The sequence below is a fragment of the Coloeus monedula genome (assembly GCF_965178545.1).
Source record: "Coloeus monedula genome assembly, chromosome: 2".
NCBI classification, from domain to species: Eukaryota; Metazoa; Chordata; class Aves; order Passeriformes; family Corvidae; genus Coloeus; species Coloeus monedula.
In genome coordinates this window covers 70,669,308-70,689,692 of record NC_138782.1, presented here as the reverse complement: position 1 = coordinate 70,689,692, position 20,385 = coordinate 70,669,308, and the positions used below count along the sequence as shown (strand labels likewise).

Here is a 20,385-nt window from a genome sequence, read left to right as displayed (position 1 = left end):
ACATACACAGACTGAGAGCCAAACACTTGGTATCATTTCTGTCTCTACAATTACTGTATTTCTTTTTAAACCTTTAACTAGCTTGACAGCATTGGTTATAGAGAGTTTGAGCACAGAGGAAATATGTAGGTAGGTTTAATGTTAGTTTGACATCTTGGTAAAGCAGCTATGGGCTGTAACAAGATGAATATTTATTGGTGACTTTAATGAATAGGTAACTTTTACTGCCAAGTTAGTGTTCTTGCACACTTTTAAAAATCTTACATTCCAAGTGTATTTGCAAAATTCTATTGCTGTTTTATTTGGCAAAAAGAACATTATTGAAGCTCGAATTGGAACAGGGCAGTTTTTGCATCTGTTCCTAGTATTCCAAATACTTATGAGTCTTTGCCACTTTATCAACCTTTTATAGATAAAGTGCTACTTGAGAAAAATGCAAAAATAATAAAATGGATGTTACTGATCAGTCAATGCTAATGTAAAGTGTCAGAAGTAAGTGAACAGGTGTTCTTTGGAATTTTGGGTCCTTACCACTTTCTAAACATTTAGCTCATTTTACAATCACAAGCTGAGTATCCAAAAATTGAGCAACGGCAAAAAGAAATAATTATTTCCTGCGTAAAACTATAATCTGAAATTTCTTTGCTATAAACCATTATGAGCAAAAGAACATCAAACAAAATAATTATGAAAATTCCACAGTAAAAGAGAAAAGTCATGCAAACTTATTTCTGCTACAATGAATCCTCTTGGTTTGATTGGGGGTTTTGGTTTATATTAAGTTACAGCCCAGAGAAAATTTTAAACATTGCTTTGCCTAATTTTAATTGTGTTGTTTGCACATAAAAGGATATTTGTTGTGTGGATTAAGTGGTTTGTGAGCAAGATTGGATAACATAATTATGTTTTAATTTTTTTAGAAGACTGTGGGATGTACTTCCCAGAAGTGAAAAATCATCCAGACAAATATTTACAAAGATGTCCCGAGTCTGTAAAAAAGTGGCTGAAACAACTGAAGAATGCTGGGAAGATTCTGCTGTTAATTACCAGTTCTCACAGTGACTACTGCAGGCTTCTGTGTGAGCATGTTCTTGGGTAAGTGCAAAGTCCATTTCAAATTATATCTGCCAAACAGCAACTGGAGATAAGCCTGAGTTACTGGGAAACTAATTTGAGTTTTGTTTTTGTATGGTGAATTACTTGGTTTTGAGTTTTCTGGTGGGCCCCTCTCTTGTAGATTGTTACAGGGTACTTGTGGAAAGTAGTCCATCTGTGAGCCTGTGAGCTGCATCTGACCCACAGCACACTGCATCCTCTTGGGGGCATCATAAGGGGGTTGAAGATTCCAGGGAATTATCTTTTAGGCCATAAACATCATCTGATTCTTAATTTTATCATTAACTTTTGCTAGACTGTCTTATTTAAGCCACTTCCTTTCTTGCTTCTCCAGCAGTGAATGGAATTAGTAGTACTATTTAATTTCCATGCAGTAATCTGCAGGAAAAGCTTACCAATTCCTTTTCCCATTAGTGGTTTCCAAAAGATGGCTGTGCATGAGAAATGTGCTTCATCACAGCAGAAAAGATGAAACAGACAGTTCATTGCACTTGGCAGCTGGTTGAGATTGTAGTTTCTGATCACAACAGCTGTTTTTAGCGTAATAAAGAACATGAGTGGTCAAGTCGAATTCAGTGAAATTCATCAGAACCATCACTTACACCCCTAGAAAAAAAAAAATCAGTGATGCAAATAGTGTGGTAGGTGACAGAGTGAGACTATTAATTTATTATTAATCAAAGAAACAAAGTAGTTCAGAGTGAGACAACCTCGACTATCAGGATATGCCAGGGAACATCAGAGCAAATGCAGCAACCAAGAAGAAAACCACAGGTAAAGTAAAAGACAGAGCTACCTTCCAAAACCAGTCCTGCCAGTATCACTTCTCTTTTGTACTCTCTAGGCTAAATGCTAAAATGAAGCATCAACTGTGCCAGTTCTCACTGCTTTGCATGAACATTATACTTGCTCATTTGAGGGGCAAATCTACCTCCTGACAAAAAGGAATTCTGCTTATGAGCAAGATGCCTATGAATTAGCTCTTTTGTGTAGATCTGTCTAGTTATTTCCTAAATGAAAATTTGGTACAAAAGTAAATTCTTGGCCACATATAATGATTTTGGCTTTCTATTCCTTGGTGAATAGCGTTCAGCTGTTTAAGGCAGCTGTAGAAATCCTGCTGGAAGACAGTAAGCAAGGTATCAGAACGATCAGTTGCCTTTCAAACACCAAAAAAGATATTCTGCTAGAAGGATACTGCACCACTCTCTCTTTCCACAGAAGAGTAGGATGGTCTAAGGTATTTATTACAATCATGTTTTCCAGGGATTCATGCAGTGTGGCTTCCAAGTAGCTTCTGGAGAGCTGAGTACTCCACTATCCATTAAACTTTACTGAAGTGGGGTTATTTTCCTGAAAATCTAAACTTTTTATTGGTTTTGTTTGTTCCAGGCTTCTCATTTCAGACTGAAAGACTCTACATACCTGTGCTGCTTTTTGCTGTACTGGAATATAGTTTAGATGCACTCCTACTACCTCTGACATTAACTTTAATTTGACCAGGCTAACTGCTTTTTATTCTTGACATCAACACTGCATTTTATTCCTGATATCAACACTTATGAATTGCACCTACACAGTCCTTTATTAATTTCTATTCCTACTTCTTTCAGGTAATCAGTATGATACTGAGAAGTCCAAAAATGTATAGTATGAAATAAAAAACCTTTATGATAAATATGGAAAACAGAGATGCATGTGAAATTTTAGCCTCTTACTCCTAATATCCTTACCTTGTAACTGTTTAGTTTTTCGAACTTTATTAAAGAAGCACCTTTTTGACTAAGAAAGTATTGTCTTCATAAAATCTGTGCTTGGAAGTTTATGCTTAAGTGTATCATTTACTATTTCATGAGCAAAATATCCCAGTTGTGTTCATCTGACCAAATTGTCCTTAACTAGAAGACATTTTGGTAGGGAGAGGAAGTGTAAGAAAAAACTTCATTTTGAAATCAAATGAGAACTGTTTCCCAGCCAGAGCACAGACATACTGCTGGGACCAGTATATAAAACATTTAAAACTAAGAAAGCAAGTGCCAGTTCATCCACACAGCAGCATCGTGGTGTGAATTTTCAGTCTTACCTAACACAAGGATGCTGTCCTCATGTGTCCAGTTAACTGAATGTTTAAGTGTTGCCAGGAGCACACCTAAATATGACTCAGTCATCACATAGTCACTGAAGCCAAGTGTATTTCACTTTTTCAGGAACATTAGCCACCCAAAAGTGAGGAATTTTTTGAAGCTGGTCATTTTGTTTCCCTCTGTGGTTAGTGGAAATAAACCACTGGGCATTATCCTCGGCAATTCATTCTGCATTGTAGAATTTTGTCTGAAATAAGTGGGATGAATTACCTTTCAAGAATGTGGATGTTTCTCCACTGGCTCTGTCTGTGGTGTCTGAATTCAGTGTGCAATTTTTAGGAGGTCGAAGTTATGATACATGTATGAGATACATCCTACCCTTTGTGTTAGCTATTTACTGGAACCACTGGCCACTCTACCAAACACAGGCAGTAACTGGAACAGATTTGATTTGTATATAGTGTTACATAGTAACATAACACAAGGTCTCTCATAAAAACATGAGATTGAATATGTTGTTTCAAAAAAGGCCACAGCATCTCCTCACAGAAAGCATAATTTTTCAACAGATCAATAAAAAGTTACCAAATCTTCTGAAAAACTCTTTTATCTTCTGAAAACTCTGTCTGTTTCAATTTTTTTAAACAAAGCACTTGCCACTTTTTCCACAAATCATAGAATCATAGAGTCATTTAGGCTGGAAAAGACCTTCAAGATCATCAAGTCCAAGCATTAACCAAGCACCTCTATGTTCACCACTAAGCCATATCACCAAGTGCCACATCCACACATTATTTGAACACATCCAGGGATGGTGACTCCACCACTACACTAGGCAGACTGTTTCAATGTCTCACCACCCTTTATGTGAAGAAATTTTTTGTAAAATCCAATCTAAACCTGCTGTGGTGCAACTTGAGGCCATATCCTCTCATCCTCTCACTTGTTAATTGTTCTTTGTTGTGTTCCTGAAACGTTTGCTTTGTTATGCAAATTCAAGCTTAACTTACCCATGGATGCATTATTTGCACCAGACCCTAATTTGAAAAGTTTGTCTCAGTCGATTCTTTTCACCTGAGGACAGAAGAGTCTGGCCTGTTTGCTCAGTGTCTGGAATCTTCCACATGGAAGCAAATTTTAAAAACATACCATTGTAATATTTGATAACGGTTCTTTTTAAAAGGTAAAGGTTTACATATGGTCACAAGTGGAGAAAAATTAGACAAATCTAAAATTTCATTAGAATGGCACTTTTATTTTAAGGCTGAAATGTAATTTTGAGCACAACCCAAAAGCTGTCTCTCATAGGGAGAGCGTTCCGTTTTTGATAAGATATCTCAGTTCTATGGAAGATCATGAATTATTTGAAAGTGATACACTTAGCTAGTTTACTTCCAGCAAACTTCCTCTACTGCTGATAGCATTTCAGTGCCTGTGTCCATCTTGGACTTGCCATCTGTGATTTCTTTTTTCCATGCAAGAGTATCCATCTTTTTTTGGATATTGTAGGCAATGAAGTCACCTAAGCAATGAAACACTTCTAATAAAATAAAGTACATCATAGATGAGGAATGTTTTCTTATATATTATGCTGAGACATTCAAACCCATTTAAACTGATGGGATTTCCAGAGTTCAGATAACAATCTGTATATATGGACCTAAAGATCTTTGAAAAATCTGAATTTAGTGTGGGAATCAGCTGGTAGATGAAGAGTCAAAGCTGATGGGTGTTTATTTGTAGTCACATGTCCAACTTCCCTGTAACCAGCAGGGATGTAGTGAGAGCAGCCAGTGGAATCTGAAGAGGGAGTTTGGCTTTCAAAATGGTGCTTCAATTTTGGATTATGTGAAATCACACTCTAATTTTCCTTGGCTGTAAATTAGATCTCTGTTGTCTGCTAGTGGCATCTTAGGCCTGTGCATCCCTACAGATACCAACAATATAAGCACCTGTGTTTAAGTGTCTTCAGTTACTTCCTAGCCCATCACTTCACTTCATATGTTCTTCCTTGAAAAGAATATCCCTCATTTACAACTTTCTGTGCGTGTCTATGCATACGTTGCCATCTCAGATTAAAAATATATGATCTGTTACATGTTCTCCTGAGATCAAGGAACATCTTCTTACAAATAATGAGTGTTCCCAAAGATCAAAGTGTGACTCCCTTTTGACTACCTCAGGAAAATATGGATAATAGTGACACTGAACAAGCACTGAAAAAAAAAAAGTGACAGAAGCAAGTGCCTTAAAGAAGTACTTTGTTATTTTCTTAAGTCTTAAAGAGTATTGTATGGCATTTAACTAATTTGTTAGTTCAGCTAATCACATTTACTTTACTTTCTAGGAATGATTTCGAAGAGTATTTTGATATTTTGATCACAAATGCTTTGAAACCTGGTTTCTTCTCCCATACACCAAACCAAAGACCTTTCCGAACTCTTGGTAAGTTGCAGCTGTCAGTCTCTTCTCATCTGCTTAACTCTATGGTTAAAAAAAAAAAGGAGAAATTAAATAAAGGCGACTGAACACTGGCAATGGGGTGGGAAGTGGACTCCTAAAATTCTGTTAAGACTGAGAAGCACTGAGAAATTAAAAATTACAGTATTGAGGACAATTGAAAGGCAGAGCTATGATAGTAATTAAAATTACATGGGGTCTCAAATATTGCATCATTAATGAAAAAGAATCTTTTTCTTTATTGTGCTGACAGGGTCATGCACACAAAACAATATTTAGTTCTGGAAAAAAACCAGCAGAAATATTTAAAGAATTTAAAGGAAATTCAGAGAACTGTACAAATAAAATTGCAAAACTGAAGGAAATGTTTTGTGATGGAAATCTGACAGCATTAAATGTGTTTACTTTGGCTAAATGATGGAGTAGGTGAAAAGGAAGTGCCCTTGTACTCAGTTAATATAATTAAAACAATCTGAAACACTTGGCAATGTTGTCCATAAGGTAATTAAGGTTTTAACACAAGAGGTTTATAAGAGCAGTGTTCATTGAAGTACAAATGACAATGTAACATTGCTGAAGACAGTTAATTCTTCCATATTTTGGTAAATACCTTTATGGTTGAATGTTACCTGAAAATTAATTTTATAGGCAAAATAACTTAAGTCAGCATACACTGAACCATATTTTATCATTTTATGACAGGAAAGTCAGCATTGCAGCTCAAAAGAAATTTTGCTTGTGGAACGTTTACAGTAAAACTGAAACAAGTAGAAGAAATATATACTGAAACTACATTTTAATGTTTCACATATTTATATAGAAAAATAAGTAAGAAGTATCTTAGGTGTGATTTTAAAGGATTAGTTCAAATAGTTGCCAAGTTGACAATTTGAGAAAAACATATCTCAGAAGGGAAATTGAAACTATTTGTGTGAAAGGAGGGAGGGGACTAAAATCTTAAAGGGTGAAAAAGGCTCAATTCTGCAGCCATTTGATTTACTTTTGTATAAGGCAAACTGAAAATAAAATGTAATTCACTTTGGATTTCTTTTAAACAATCTGATTAGCCTGACTTCCTAAGGAAATCCTGCTGTGTCCCTCTGTCAGTAATCCAGCCAGCAACTTTCGAGCCTGTTGGACAGTTTCAATAAATTTAATAGACAGCCAAAAAGCTCCAAGATACTTTGACAAGGTGGGGGTTTTTGTGCAAACAAGGGCAGACTAGAGGGAGAAGACCAAGTTACTCTCTCCATTGATACTGTGTAGCACTGGCTTAATCACTACATTACACTGTAAGGACCAATTTTCATGAAGCTCTTTCTTTTTCTGCTTTCAAACAGGAACAGCGTTATCTGGAGTCCTCTTATTGACTTAGTGGTTTTCATTCCGTTTATATCTTGACAATGCAACGGGGCTCAAATGTCAGTCAATCACTCATTACATCAATACCTTATTAATGCTAAATAAAATGTAGTTTCTGTTCTGGACACCTCACTATCTAAGTAGATAAGGGACACAAACGTAACTAAAGCAATCATCAGATAAATAATTTATTGTAACTACTAACCTGGGAGTGGGGTTTTTTTTGTTCTTATATTTGTATTTGAATGAAAGTAACTGGTTTCTTCTGAAAGACCAGCCACAACATTCAAAGCAAAGAATGATACACATAGGACAGGTTTTTAGAGGTATGTTTAAAAGTACCATAGAGCTTGTTTAAGAGTACATGAAGTTTAAACTGTAAAAGTAGGGGCATTTATATGAGAAAGTGCCTGAAATAATAATACATTTCTATAATGTTTATTTTGATGCCCTCCCTCTGTGTTCCTCACAGCAGCTGAAACAGTATACGGTGGAGCTTCTGATATGTCGACAGGGAGCAGTTTTCCAGTTTTCAGAATTTTTTTTAAGGCTTTCTTTCATATCAGAACGACTGAAAATTCAAAATTTCAGTTTCCACTTTGTTTCTTCCTGTTGGCACTACAGACTTCAGGCAGAAGAGTTTGGCCATTGTGCTGCAAATAAAGGAGACAAAATTTACTTATTTTTCCTTTGAAAAAGTAAAAAAAACTATAGGTGGACATCATAATAAATATTTTCTTAAAGCACAGAGACTAAACTTTTGCTAATGTAATTTAGGGAAAAAAAGCTTGTTCTAGGAAGAAATGTGTTGTAGAAAATGAACTGAAGTAATTGCTTCTCATTGCTATCCATTTCTCCAGATTTGAATCTCAGCCATGTTCTTCCAACCATCAGTAGGTCTGAGCTGCAATAAATTCCTAATGATACCATCTTTTATTGGCTTATAAATGGACTTAAGGATAGGGCACAAAATATGGAATGTGTTCTTAATTTCAAACATCCCAAGTGTTGCATTGTGTGCTGGTGCTAAATGTTATTTGTCTATAACAGGACTTCTGCTGCAGATTTACTAAAGGAAAGGTTTTGAAGTTTACTAAAGAGAAGGATAAATTCTTTTCAGTGAATAAGTTCAAAAGGCAATTGTGTTCAGTAGGCATTTGAAGGAGAATGAGAAACAGGACGAGATGACAAAGGAGGCATTGTCTGGAAATGTGATACTGGGTAACAGCTCTGAAAATGGTTTTTTTTTCAGTAGACAAGTAATTTTAGAGCCAGTCCATTTAGAAACCATGAAACATTATTTTAATTGGTCAATTAAAATTGCATCAGTATTTCATTTGAGTTTCAAGATGTGCATCATCTAAAGCAACCAAAACACTGTTTGAAAGCCTAAAAGATTTGTGTGACTGGGACACTGAAAAGCACAATAATTAATTATTTAATTTTGCATAATTGTCTTTCAAAGTACCATTCTGTTAAGTGGAGGAACAGTTTATGTGAATCTTTACAGATTTTAGGACAGCTACATTTATTTTAACCTGGCAAAGCAGTTTTTATAATTAGGGGTAAGTTATGTAGCAAAGGATATATTTTGTGAGAACACTGCTGTACATAAAAAACCCCCAGACTTTGCTACCATAATATGAATAATCCATAATTTACTTGTTATTCATGAGGTTATATTTTCTTTTACATAGGGAAATACTTCTCATGGTTCTTGAAAGTACTAATATTATCTTGAGCTACAGGATCTAAGGATCAGGTTGAAAATGTTTGTGTAAATCCTGTGTTGACAATGAAGGATTTTCTTTGTTTTCAACAGCTACATTCAGCTTAAAATAATTTATCATTCTACTAAGGGTATGAAGGAATATAAATAGAAAATACAGTTGTGAATTATATGATACTGCAATACACGAAGATTTCTGTAACATTTGACAGCAGAGCTTTCCCATTATCGCATCACTTTTAAATGCATATCAAATTACTAGCCTGACTGCCAGCTCTGATCATTGCCAAATATATGTTTTACAATCCAAAATTATAATTGAAATGCTAAAGATAAACCTTAATTCCCTGAAAGCCTTCTCTAAGTCTGTATTCACAGGGAATTCTGCTTGGTCTTAAAGAAGGCTTATATATCTTTTATTTTCAGCTCATGCACAGCTGTCTTTTCTGATCTGGGGGTTTTTTGATAAATTGAAAATGTATTGCTGGCTGTTCAGTGTCTGAATTTGAAACACATACTTAAAAACTTATGTATAGCCTCATATATGTGTGTATATATCTGTACAGGCTGAAAACAATCCTATTGATGGAGTGCCAGTGGATGCCACATTTCGAAGCCTGCTTTCAGTTACACTTCCAGGCTATGTGCCTTATTCCTGAATTGGAATTTCTGTCCATCTCAAGATGCCTCTGCTGCAGAATGTAGCATTCCCATTTAAGAAACTTTTGGTTCTCTAATTTTTATGATGCCATTTTAACAATTCTGTGCAGAATCTTTTTTCCTCCTTCAGTCTTCTTCTCTAGCCCTCTAAAAATACAAGAAAATTCTATAAGCTGAAAGGACCAATTAGAAAAGTAAATAAGGGGACAGGATATAAAACACGATACCTCTGGTCTGAAGACCATCTTTGGTTATTAGGGACTGCAAGACTTCAGGAGGGGTGATCCCATGTCTGCTACTTGAGTTTTCTTTTGCCATCTTTTGTGACATCTGGGCTTGATTATGCTGGAGATGGGCTACAGAACTGGGTGGAGAATCAGGGCTGATTCTCCTGATAACTAGGTTTTGCATTTATTTTCTAAGGATATTTAGGCCTGAGGACCAGGATGAGGAAGGAGGTGCCTTTCTTCATGTGTAAGGAATTTAACTTCTTTTTAGGTTATTCTTTTTATTTGCGATTTCTGTCTTTACCACCAGAAGAATATCAAAATACTACCCTGTAAATTTTATAAGACCTTAGTAAAACTATAGAATATATATTAAAATGTGGAATTTTTAAAACATTATATAGCACTATTATATATCTCATTTAAATAGTCTTGCATTATTCACTCATTTGAAGAATATAAATGCCACCTCTAGAAAATTCTGTTAAAATTTTCAACGAAAATGCATTGAATTGAATCTACAATATAGCTCAATAGCTATGATTGTGGTATAATAGGTATCTCAGTTACTACCTCTCGCAGTGAAGGCTACCTTGATAAGAAAAAGATATTTCTTTTTTTGTGCATCAGCCTGTGAGGTTAAAGCATGAAAGCATAGCTAGTCTTTTTTGCTATTTTAGTTGTTCCAATTATGTTTCTTACCAATCTTATCTTGCATTATATCATCAGATCTTCATATTTAAGTGTAGATTCAATTTTTAAAATAGTTTTGGATTTCGGCCTTAGCTGATCACAGATATGACAGCACATTTGTTGGTATTTTTATGCAGAAACTTGATATTTAATGAAGAATTCACTCTCCCAATAGGAACCTATTCTTCTGTTGCACCTGTGAATCCTTACTCAAATACATGGGTTGTGGCCCTCAGTCTGCAAAGACTGTCGTATTTCCCACATCTTTGGTCTATGCCTCTAGACCCAGGCCAGTGCTGGGATTAAATTAGACTTTTTCTTCTGTTTGATGTGGATTCCCTGCACATCTTTATCACCGGAGCTCGGCTGCCCATTGCTCCTTCCATGAGCAAGGGGGGAAGGAAAATCTGCTGACCTGAATGCAGGGGGCACAAGGACGTTTGTGTGAGGCAAAGATGAATTGGAGAGGGGCTGGGGGAGCCAGGTGGTGGGAAGGGAGAGCCTGGGAAGAGGCTGTGTAAGAGCAGAGTGGTGCATGGAAACATACATAGGAAAGGGATTTCACACTGGTGGGGCTTTTTGAATTTCAGGTCTTTGCTTTTGACTTCTACCATTGTCTCAAGGAGAACTTTTGCAATAAGACTAATATGTCAGATAGCTTAAAATGGTGTACCCAGGTACTGGGCAGACTGGTGCTCCCAGCTGGCCCTCCAGCCACAGCAGGGATGCAGCACCATCCTCCTGTGGGTCTCAGAAGCCTTTTGCAGGGAAGGCCATGAAGGGCCTCTTCTTGCACCTCTCAGGAGGCACAAGCAGAATAACAACAGCACCAGCAAAGGTCACCTGTGTAATCTTTTCCTCCGGTGGCTCAGGGTGTTCCTTTATGTAATGCAGCTGTGCTTGTATCCATTCTTCTGGAGATGGTGCTTCTTCCCATCAGTCTGTCTGGGTATATTCTGTAACATGAGACAACATAATGCATTTTCGCTGGGAGCTTGTGACAGAGTGGCATGGACAGGTTGTGCTAGCTGCACACTGCATTATTCAAGAGGTGTAAAGTCTGTAACCATTTCCCAAATCTCTTCTAAAATGACTGCCTTTATATTGTTGTAACATCCCACAGTGCCTTATGGCCCTTAAAAGCAATGCTGCTCTTTTTAGGGAAATGCTGTTTAGCAATTCTTTAAAGTGTATTGGCACTGATTTTCATTTATTTTCCAGCTATTTAGGAAAGAAAAAGAAGTATTATAACTAACAAGTAATGATATTTTGTACTCTAGTTTTCAAAACTAGATCTTTTTGTATGTCGCAGGATGAGGATATTAAGATGAAAAGTCTCTTACTGCTCTAATATCAGAAACAGGTTCTGTAATAAGCTGGCAGTAGGAGGTCCACTGTTGAAAGGGATAAAGTATCTTGTTCTATACCCAAGCCACCACTGAGAAATAATTCCCTACTCTTATCTCAGCCAGGGATTTTCATTTTATCAAGCAACTGGTTGGTATGGATGATTATATAGAAATAATTCATATTCAGTGGTATAACCTGGCCGTTTTTAATTTTTATTATGAAAAACTGGAAGGATTATGGAGGCACCTTATAAAGATGCTTCCTTCAGTTGACACCCTCTTTAGCAACATAATCAATGCCTGACTCTACTTGCTGAAAAGCAGGCTAGGGGAGGCCAATAGAGCTGACAGTGGAAGACACATACAAATTTCATCTCATAAACCAGGGTTTGCTTTCATACAAATATTCGTAATCCACTCGAGAAGCTCAGAGAGTGTTTAAAAAAATCCACAATGTCAGGCCTCTTGGATGACTGTTTTACCTCCTACCCTTTGTTTAAATGATCTTAGTCTAAAACTATTCCACTTTGTGTACTGCCTTTGCAAGATATCAGCCACTCCACAGATTATTTTTCTGATAGTGTAAACAGCTGTCTCAAAGACTTCTGGTTTCCTGATATTATTTATGTGCTGTAGACAAACATTTAGAAAATCAACAGATGTTACCTTGTAATCAAAGGGATTTACCAATTAATCTTTATAAGGTTTGCTAGATAGTACCTGTGTGTAGTTTGAAATCAATACTTTGGGAATCGTTTGAGAATAGAGGCGATTATTTCCTATCGTGTCATCAATGTTTGTAATTATCTACGGGATAGGTTAGATGGGAGTCTTTTAACTGTCCTGATGGGTTAACAAACTCTTTCCAACAGTTAAATTTTATTTTATTTCATTTTTTATAAACATAGCCTTAGTTGACTGTGACCATTTTGATTTTGGATTTTATGTGTTCAGTACAAAGTTCTGTGTGAAAGCATTTAAAACAGGTGCAAAAAGCAGAATAAAGCTGGGCCAGCACAGACTCACATCCTTTTGCAGAGTGGGTTGTTAAAGTCACAGGCTTCATTTTTTCTGATAGTTTCCAAAGTCCTTGGCTACTGTATCTGATGGTCATTGCCTCATAAAAGCAAATGTTTTGTACAATTTTGTTCCACTACAGAGATAATGAATTAGAAGTTGACAATGCATAGTTGATTACTAACTGGCAGTGTATCATTTTTAAACCTTTCGTGAAAAGCAAGAGACACTCTGCAGTTTGCACTGATGGTGTGTGCATCCACTACTACAGTGACATGGTTAAACTGGTGTAAGTTCTTCAAGTGGTGACTCTGTAGTAGGTAGACCACGTGGTAGCCAAAGAATGACTTTTCCCTTACAGTGGAAATCTGAGCTGAGAAGCCATCCCTTTTCCTAGGAGGAGGAATAGAGCGAGTGTGGTTTTTTGTGTTTATTTGGGGTTGTTTTTTGAATGGGCTTTACTGGTACTTGCTTCAGAAGTGCTGTGAGGCCAGATTGTCATCACATCATTTATACGAATTTGTTATACTAATGATGGGTTTCACTCAGGCATTTTAGAGCACATAGGAAGCAGCAAAGCTCTGTTTCTGTTTCTACTGGGAGAGCACTGTGTTGAATTGCCCGACTACCCCAATTCACTGTAAACCTGGAGCCTGGGCCAAGGGCTAGAATTTCAGCCTGAATCTGGCCATAGGAGGTACCTTGTTATCAACTGAACCGCCCAATGGAAATTGGGTTTGGTGCTTCTTCTTGAGCTCCTTTGGCTCAACCATATTAGCCAGAAGAGCTGCCAGGACACAGGCTAATTCTTTAACATTTACTCTGTTTGCCTAAGCATTGAGGCTTATGCAATCTCATGGTATGTGCGGGTAGGAATTTCCGCCCATCCCCTACTGCGAACCTCTATCAATACTGCAATTTCAACCACATTTGAGTCTGGCCTAGCATTCTCAGAGATATGACAGCCTCAAGAGGCTGGAGAGGAAAAGATGGGTCTATCACTGCCAACACGGAGAAAGGCTGCAGTATAAACTTCCCCTTGATTAGATATCTGAGTATCCATCCATGAGAGCCTAGCTACAAATGACCCAGCTACTGGAAAAGCACCCGTGAGACTCTGCACGCTATTAGACATTCAGTGAATGCAACAGCAGAAACAACTTCATAGGAAGATAGGCCCCATTATTTCCATTGTTGTTCACAAACAACTCCTTGTCTATTTAAAAAAATTTTTAAAAGAAAAAAAATGAAACGGTCTTTGAAATAAGGCATCTCTTTGTTGCTTTGTCATTGAGATGAAGGCTGAGCTGTGGATGCATTCTCCAATGCCCATCCTTCTTTAAAAGAAAAAAATTATAGTAAATGTGTCAGGCCAAAGTCTTTATATGTTTGCATAGTGTTCAAAGTACCTCAGAGGATAAAAGGAATAAGAAGTTATTCATCCAAAAATCAAAACAGTGAAAAACTGCAACTTGCTTCTGCATAAAGACAGCAGGGGTTGCTTCAGCTGATTACCTTTGATATTAAATAGCGTGTTTGGCACAGAGCTGATAAGAATATTACAGAAAACTAGTTCAAAGAAAGTTAAAACTGCTGCTTTCAAAAGCATGGTATCAACAATATTCCTTTTGTTAAAACTGGAAAACATGTTTAGCATAATTGCCAAGTACTCCAAAACAGAATTCTTTGTGTATGGAGAGTATGTCTTCATTTTCAAAAGGAGTTACAGTAACTACTACAGTAACACTACTACAAAATCCCAGCTATTGATTATATCATGTTATATTCAAGGTCTTGAAGGATAAAACTTAAACCTCTTTTCTTTATGGTATTGTGCAAGGATGTGATAAGAGTCAGTTTCTGTCTTCAAGAAACCCACAGGCAGACCAGATAAACAAATGGTAGAAAATAAAAGCACTGGCTTTTCTGCTTGAGCCAAGGAACCAAGATATTGAATGACCTCCCCTGAATTGTATCTCCAGCAGATCTGCATATTCACCTAAGATATCTAATGTCCTAATCCAGAAGCAGTGAAGAACTGTAAACCGGGTTTGAATAAGGACTCATAAGTCTTGACTGTGAAAATCCTTTTAGCCCTTTTTAAAGATTTAGCATAATGGGAAAATTAATATTATTTCAATTAATTCTGCTAGATTTAATTTTTATGGTTCATTAATATATCCTTTATAATTTCAAGGAATTGGACCCATGAACTTCATGTGTTCTATACTGAAATTAATCAAATTATTCAATAGTTATCCAGTAATTACTTCAAAATATTGAAAGTGATAAGCTCGACTAGTTGTTTATTTTGGAAGACAGTTGCATACCAGTGGTTCAGGCCATGTTTATGTTTCATTTTAATGGAAGAAACTTCCTTCATAGAGAATCACATCAAATGCCTTTAAACACATATGCTATATGATTGGGAGGTCATTAAAAGTCGAGATCTATAGAAAATCCTCAGTCATAGTTTTGTGATCACTTTCTGGTGTTGTTTCTTTATTTCAGGACTCTAGCAGAGAGTAGAACCATGATACAGTCTGATCTGGATTGTACCAGAGAGACAAGGCAGGAAAACTCCCACACTTCGGAAGCCAAATTAATCAAAAAAATGCAGCTTCTTTTCACAGCAGAATGAGCTAAGAGCCTGTCAACCCAATCTTCTCTCTCCAGTGGGTGCCCATAGAACATAAATTGCCATAGCCTAAGTCTGTGTTTTCAAAACCAAAACCAAAATGCCTAAATGACCACTTTGTATTCCAGACAAAACTGTGTTCAGCAAAAAAATTATCTGGCATAAGGGAATTCTTCTCTAAGACATGAAAATGTTTTTAAGGGGAGATGATCTTTTCCTCCATATTCTCTAAGAAGAGACAGACAAGATTTAGAAGCAAAGCAGTCAGTACTCCACCTAGACTACATTTATAGTGCAATAATAATAGGTGGTGCATAAAAATGATTGGGATTTATGGAAGATTTTGCACTGAATGTGGAGACCCAGTTCTGTATGGAAGACAAAAGCAAATGCACATTTCCATACATGAGCAATGCTTGCCAAGCTGACTCCTATTAGCCCTGAGATTAGCTCAGCTGGTTAGAGCATGCTGCTAACAACACCAAGGTCACAGGCTTGTGATAACATTAGTAGCAGCCATTCTGGAATAATACCTTGAGTTCTCATGTTTATGCTTCCACAGAAATGCTTAAGAACATCTAGCAATTTTTTACACAGATAATTCAATTCAATACCAACAATTCTAGACTAGAAGCGGGGAATTATGTTTATGAATGTCTTTTCACCTGCATTCTGTTTCCAAGCACATACAAGACTGTCCATCAAGAGTGTCCATGACTGGGGCAAAGAACTAAATTGAAAATTTCAAAAGACTTAAAGGAACACTAGGGAGACAAACCATGCACAACTCCACAGCTGTTCTGGCATTAAGAGAATACATACTTCCTTTTGATTTGTTTTGTGCATTTTTATTATTAGATGGTTAAATACATTTTATTTGTATTTACAGATACATTTTATTTTGTCCATGGAACAAGAAATATCCCACTGGAAAGCTTATAAATTTATGTAGATTATTACCAGACTCTACTGCTCTTTCTAAGTAGGATGTTACACCCTTGGTAGCTTATTCAAAACCTGGCTTTTCTTCTTGCCAAATCTGTATCAGAGAAATGTGGATCATTTTCAGAAGCTATTTTTTTATATGGAGTTGCAAGCCTCTCACTGTCATGGTTTCACCCCAGCCAGCAGCCAAGGTGCTCACTCACTCTCCCAGCAGCAGGATTGGAGAGAGAATCAGAGTGTAAAAGGTAGAAAACTCATGAGTGGAGATAAAGACAGTTTCTTAGTGAAAGCAAAAGCTGCGCCCTCAAGCAAAACAAAAAAATTCACAGCTTCCAGGCAGGCCAACCCCAGGACAGCAGGGCTCCGTCACACATAACAGTGACTTGAGAAGGCAAACTCCATCGCTCTAAATGTGTCTCCCTTCCTTCTTCCTCCCCTCACTTTATGTACTGAGCATGATGTCATATGGTCTGGAATATCCCTTTGGTCAGTTTGGGTCGCTGTCCCAGCTGTGTCTCCTCCCAAACTCCTATGGCACCTCCAACTTTCTAGCCAGCTTGGAAGTACTAAAAGCAGAAAAGTCCTTAACTCTGTGTAAGCTCAGCAATAACAAAAACATTTCTATTTTCATCACTGTGCTCAGCACAAATCCAAAACACAGACCCCTCCCAGCCACTCTGAAGAAAATTAACCCTTCCCCAGCCAAAACCAGCACACTCCCTCAAACAAAAATTGACTCAGAAGTACATTGTAAGGGTACTGCCATATGTCAAAAATCAGAGGTCTATTTTGAAACAATTAAGTGCCAGTAATAGATACAGAAACCACTGTGTGTAGAAACTGCTCTGGCTATCTATCATCTCTCCTCAGCCACCTCCCACTGTAGGCAATGAAGGGCCAGCAGGCCTGGTCCATGGAGGGCTTTGCAGTGCCCAAACAGCAGTGCCTCCACTGCACAGAGGACATCGGCCCATTGACCCAGTGCTGCGCTTCCTGTTGTAGAGCCTTCACACTGTGTTTCTATGCCTGGGTCTGAATCCCAGCTGAGGTGTTCTCACTGCTTAATTACAGACCTGCAGTGCTAATCAAGAGCCCCAAGGAACCCAAAGGTCTTGCAGAAGTGGGACAGGACCTATGGAAGATGGGATGCCTGAGGGATGGGTCAATATAAGTTTGTAAATTTTACTGGTCTGCTGAGATTTAGTTCAAACCTGGGAGAAATAACTTCACATTGCAGTTCTTAAAATGGTGTCAAAATCCAAATGGAATTCCTGGAAGAAAGAAAAATTACCTGTGACACAGGGGACTTACCAGTATGACTTTGAGGGGGGAAAACCTTCTTTGACATGTATCACATGCACATAAACAATATGTGATAGAAGTTGGGAGTTTTATTCATCTTTATTCTCCACGTAATTGTTTTCATCTGTAGAATTCAAAAGAAGTAGATGATTAGACAGAGAACCTTGTGATTTGCTTCATAACTAATTTGGAAATTGGAATTGAGGCAGTTTGTAGTAAAGCAAAGATAAAGTTGTGTATGGTACATTCCTGGCAGAGCGATAGCCGGTAACTGACGCAGAAAGCTTCCCTTCAGCATAGTTTCCATGAATCTGTATGTGCTGGTTTTGATTAAGGAGCTTTAGAGTTCTCTTGTGTGTTCTCCAAAATGTCAAGCTTTTATTAAGGTTAGTCTGTAGAATTGTTTTTTTGCAGAAAGCACATTTTGATTTTCGTGCTGCAGATCTGCTATTGGAAGCAAGTAGCGAAAGGAGGTGGTTAGGAAGCCCTAGAAATGAGCTGAGAGCATGTGGAGGAGTCGTGACCAAAGCCTAGGCTGAGATCTCCTGCAGTTTGATATGACAGGTGATCTCTGCCTCAGTTTCACAGTTTCTAAATACTGCAGCTTATCCAATGTTTATGAAGCACCCAGGAGAACTGCAAAGTGGTAAGTGGCAGATGAGATCTACAACAAACAGCAGATGCGGACTTATTGCAAGAGGTAAATATCAAGTGTGTAGAGAGTCACATTGTTTAGGAGCATCTAATAGGAAATAATAGGTCAGAGAATTTTAAAAATGGACATTTCTTGGCTGGTAAGCAATCATGGGACACTGCGTCCTTTAGGTGACTAGCAAGTCCTCTGTAGCTAATGTTCCAAAGGGAATTAGTTCTTGCAACCTGAAAGCTCAAAAACAAAAGTGATGTACCATCTTCTTCCTCACTCTCTTTGTTCTTCAGCCTGTCTTTATTATTCACATTGAGCTCCAGATGTCTTAAACTTCAATATGTATGTTGCATGTTTTTCTAGGTAGAGTTAGTGACCCCATGACTTCTCTTCATTAGCAAACATGTTCATTCTAACTTGAGTCTTATCTGCTGTAAAACCACTTCATATATTATTACTGTCCACAGATTACAGGTGCTTCTGTGATACTGCCAGAATAAGACTGAATGCTCCAAGATTATTTTTCTTTTTTTTTTCTGGAATAATAGTAGCAAGAGATTTTATCGGTGAAATTCCTGCATAGAGAGAGCTGGCACAATGCTCTTGGTTCTGAGAAACAAGGTAAAGCACATTTTCATATAGATACCCAAGTGGTTTTGCAAACCACACAACATGCACAGATAAGGGACTGGAAAGGTAATCACAGAATGGTTTGGGTTGGAAGGGAATCTTGAAGATCATTAGTTCCAACCCCCTGCTGTGGACATGGACACTTTCAGGTGGACCAGGTTGCTCCAAGCTCCATCCAACATGGCCTTGAACACCTCCAGGGAAGGGGCATTCACAACTTCCCTGGACAACCTGTGCCAGTGCATCACCATACTCACAGTATCTAGTATCTAATCTAAAGCAACTCTCAATTTAAACCCATTTCCCATTATCCTCTTGCTACATGTCCTTGTAAATATTCTTGCCCCATCTTTCCTGTAAGTTCCCTTCAAGGCCACAATTAGGTCACCTCAAAGCCTTCTCTTCTCCAGTCTGAATAATCACCGTTCTCTCAGCCTTTCCTTATAGAAGAGGTGCTCCATCCCCCTGATCAACTTTGTGGCCTTCCTCTGGACTCACTCCAATAAGTCCCTGTCCTTCCTGTGCTGAAGATTCCAGAGCTGGATGCAGTACTCCAGGTGGGATCTCAGGGGAGAAGGATATTAGGGGGACCATGTCAAAGGCCTTACAGGAGTTCAAATAAATGACATTTGTAGTTTTTCCCTTATCCACTGTTGTAGTTACTCCATCATAGAAAGCCACTAGGTTGATCAGACAGGATTTTCCCTTGGTGGAGCCATGCTGGCTGTCTGGAATCACCTCCCTGTGCCTTAGGAAGTGTCAGAGGAATCACTTCTTTTACTTCTTCAGAAGACTCATTACTACAAATCTTTCATGTGAGTCTTCCCTTCAAAGGGAAACTAAACATACTTTGCCAGAAAGGAATAATTTCCATTTTTACTTGCTGTCTCCAGCAAGTTGCATTGTTCTGAGTTTTACAGTGACTGTTTCACACGTAGGAACTCTTCCTGTTTGTTAGAACATTAATTCCCTATCATTTTTTATTTTGTTTATTAAAAGTTGTTCTGTATCTCAACAGATCCTACAGGAACAAGGTTTCATGTTGATTTTCACTCTGGTGTTACCTGTAAGCAGACCTTAAACAGCTTCTGAAATCTATGCCAGTTGTTCTAACCCTGTCATACTCTTTGTCCCTCCTTTGAATTCATCCATGACTGTGATCCACAGGGCCATGAAATTGTCCCCAGACCTCAAGACTGAACATGTCATGTCTCTGTCTTCCATCACATGCTCACACTTCTCTTTCCCTTCTTTTGTAATGTTTTTATCTAAAAGGAATAGTAATAATATAAAATGCAGTAGAGACTGTAATAAAATCATCCTTATTGCAAAAAAAATTGCAGAATCACCATTAGGATTCATTGATGATAAATGAACAGACTCCAAGGGGAGAGTCTAAAATACGTGTTAGATCCCAATCTCTTTTGGTATTTCTTGAATATATTCTTGAGCAAAGGGAAACAAAATATAAGGCAGAAAATATATCAGGAATAAAGTGTGTTTGCTACTGAACAAAACCACCCAGTG

The 20,385-nt window shown here is 37.6% G+C and overlaps 1 protein-coding gene across 1 annotated transcript in view; it reads left to right on the top strand.

Annotated features, from left to right (window-relative positions):
• The window catches only part of LOC309586292 (dermatan-sulfate epimerase-like), a gene marked incomplete at both ends in the record, with an annotated part of 176,223 nt that overhangs the window by 83,819 nt on the left and 72,019 nt on the right, over positions 1-20,385 (top strand). The window contains 2 exons of the mRNA XM_082303007.1: positions 921-1,095; positions 5,548-5,645. Coding sequence (XP_082159133.1) covers positions 921-1,095; positions 5,548-5,645 — 273 coding nt within the window. The remainder of the gene's footprint in view (positions 1-920; positions 1,096-5,547; positions 5,646-20,385) is intronic.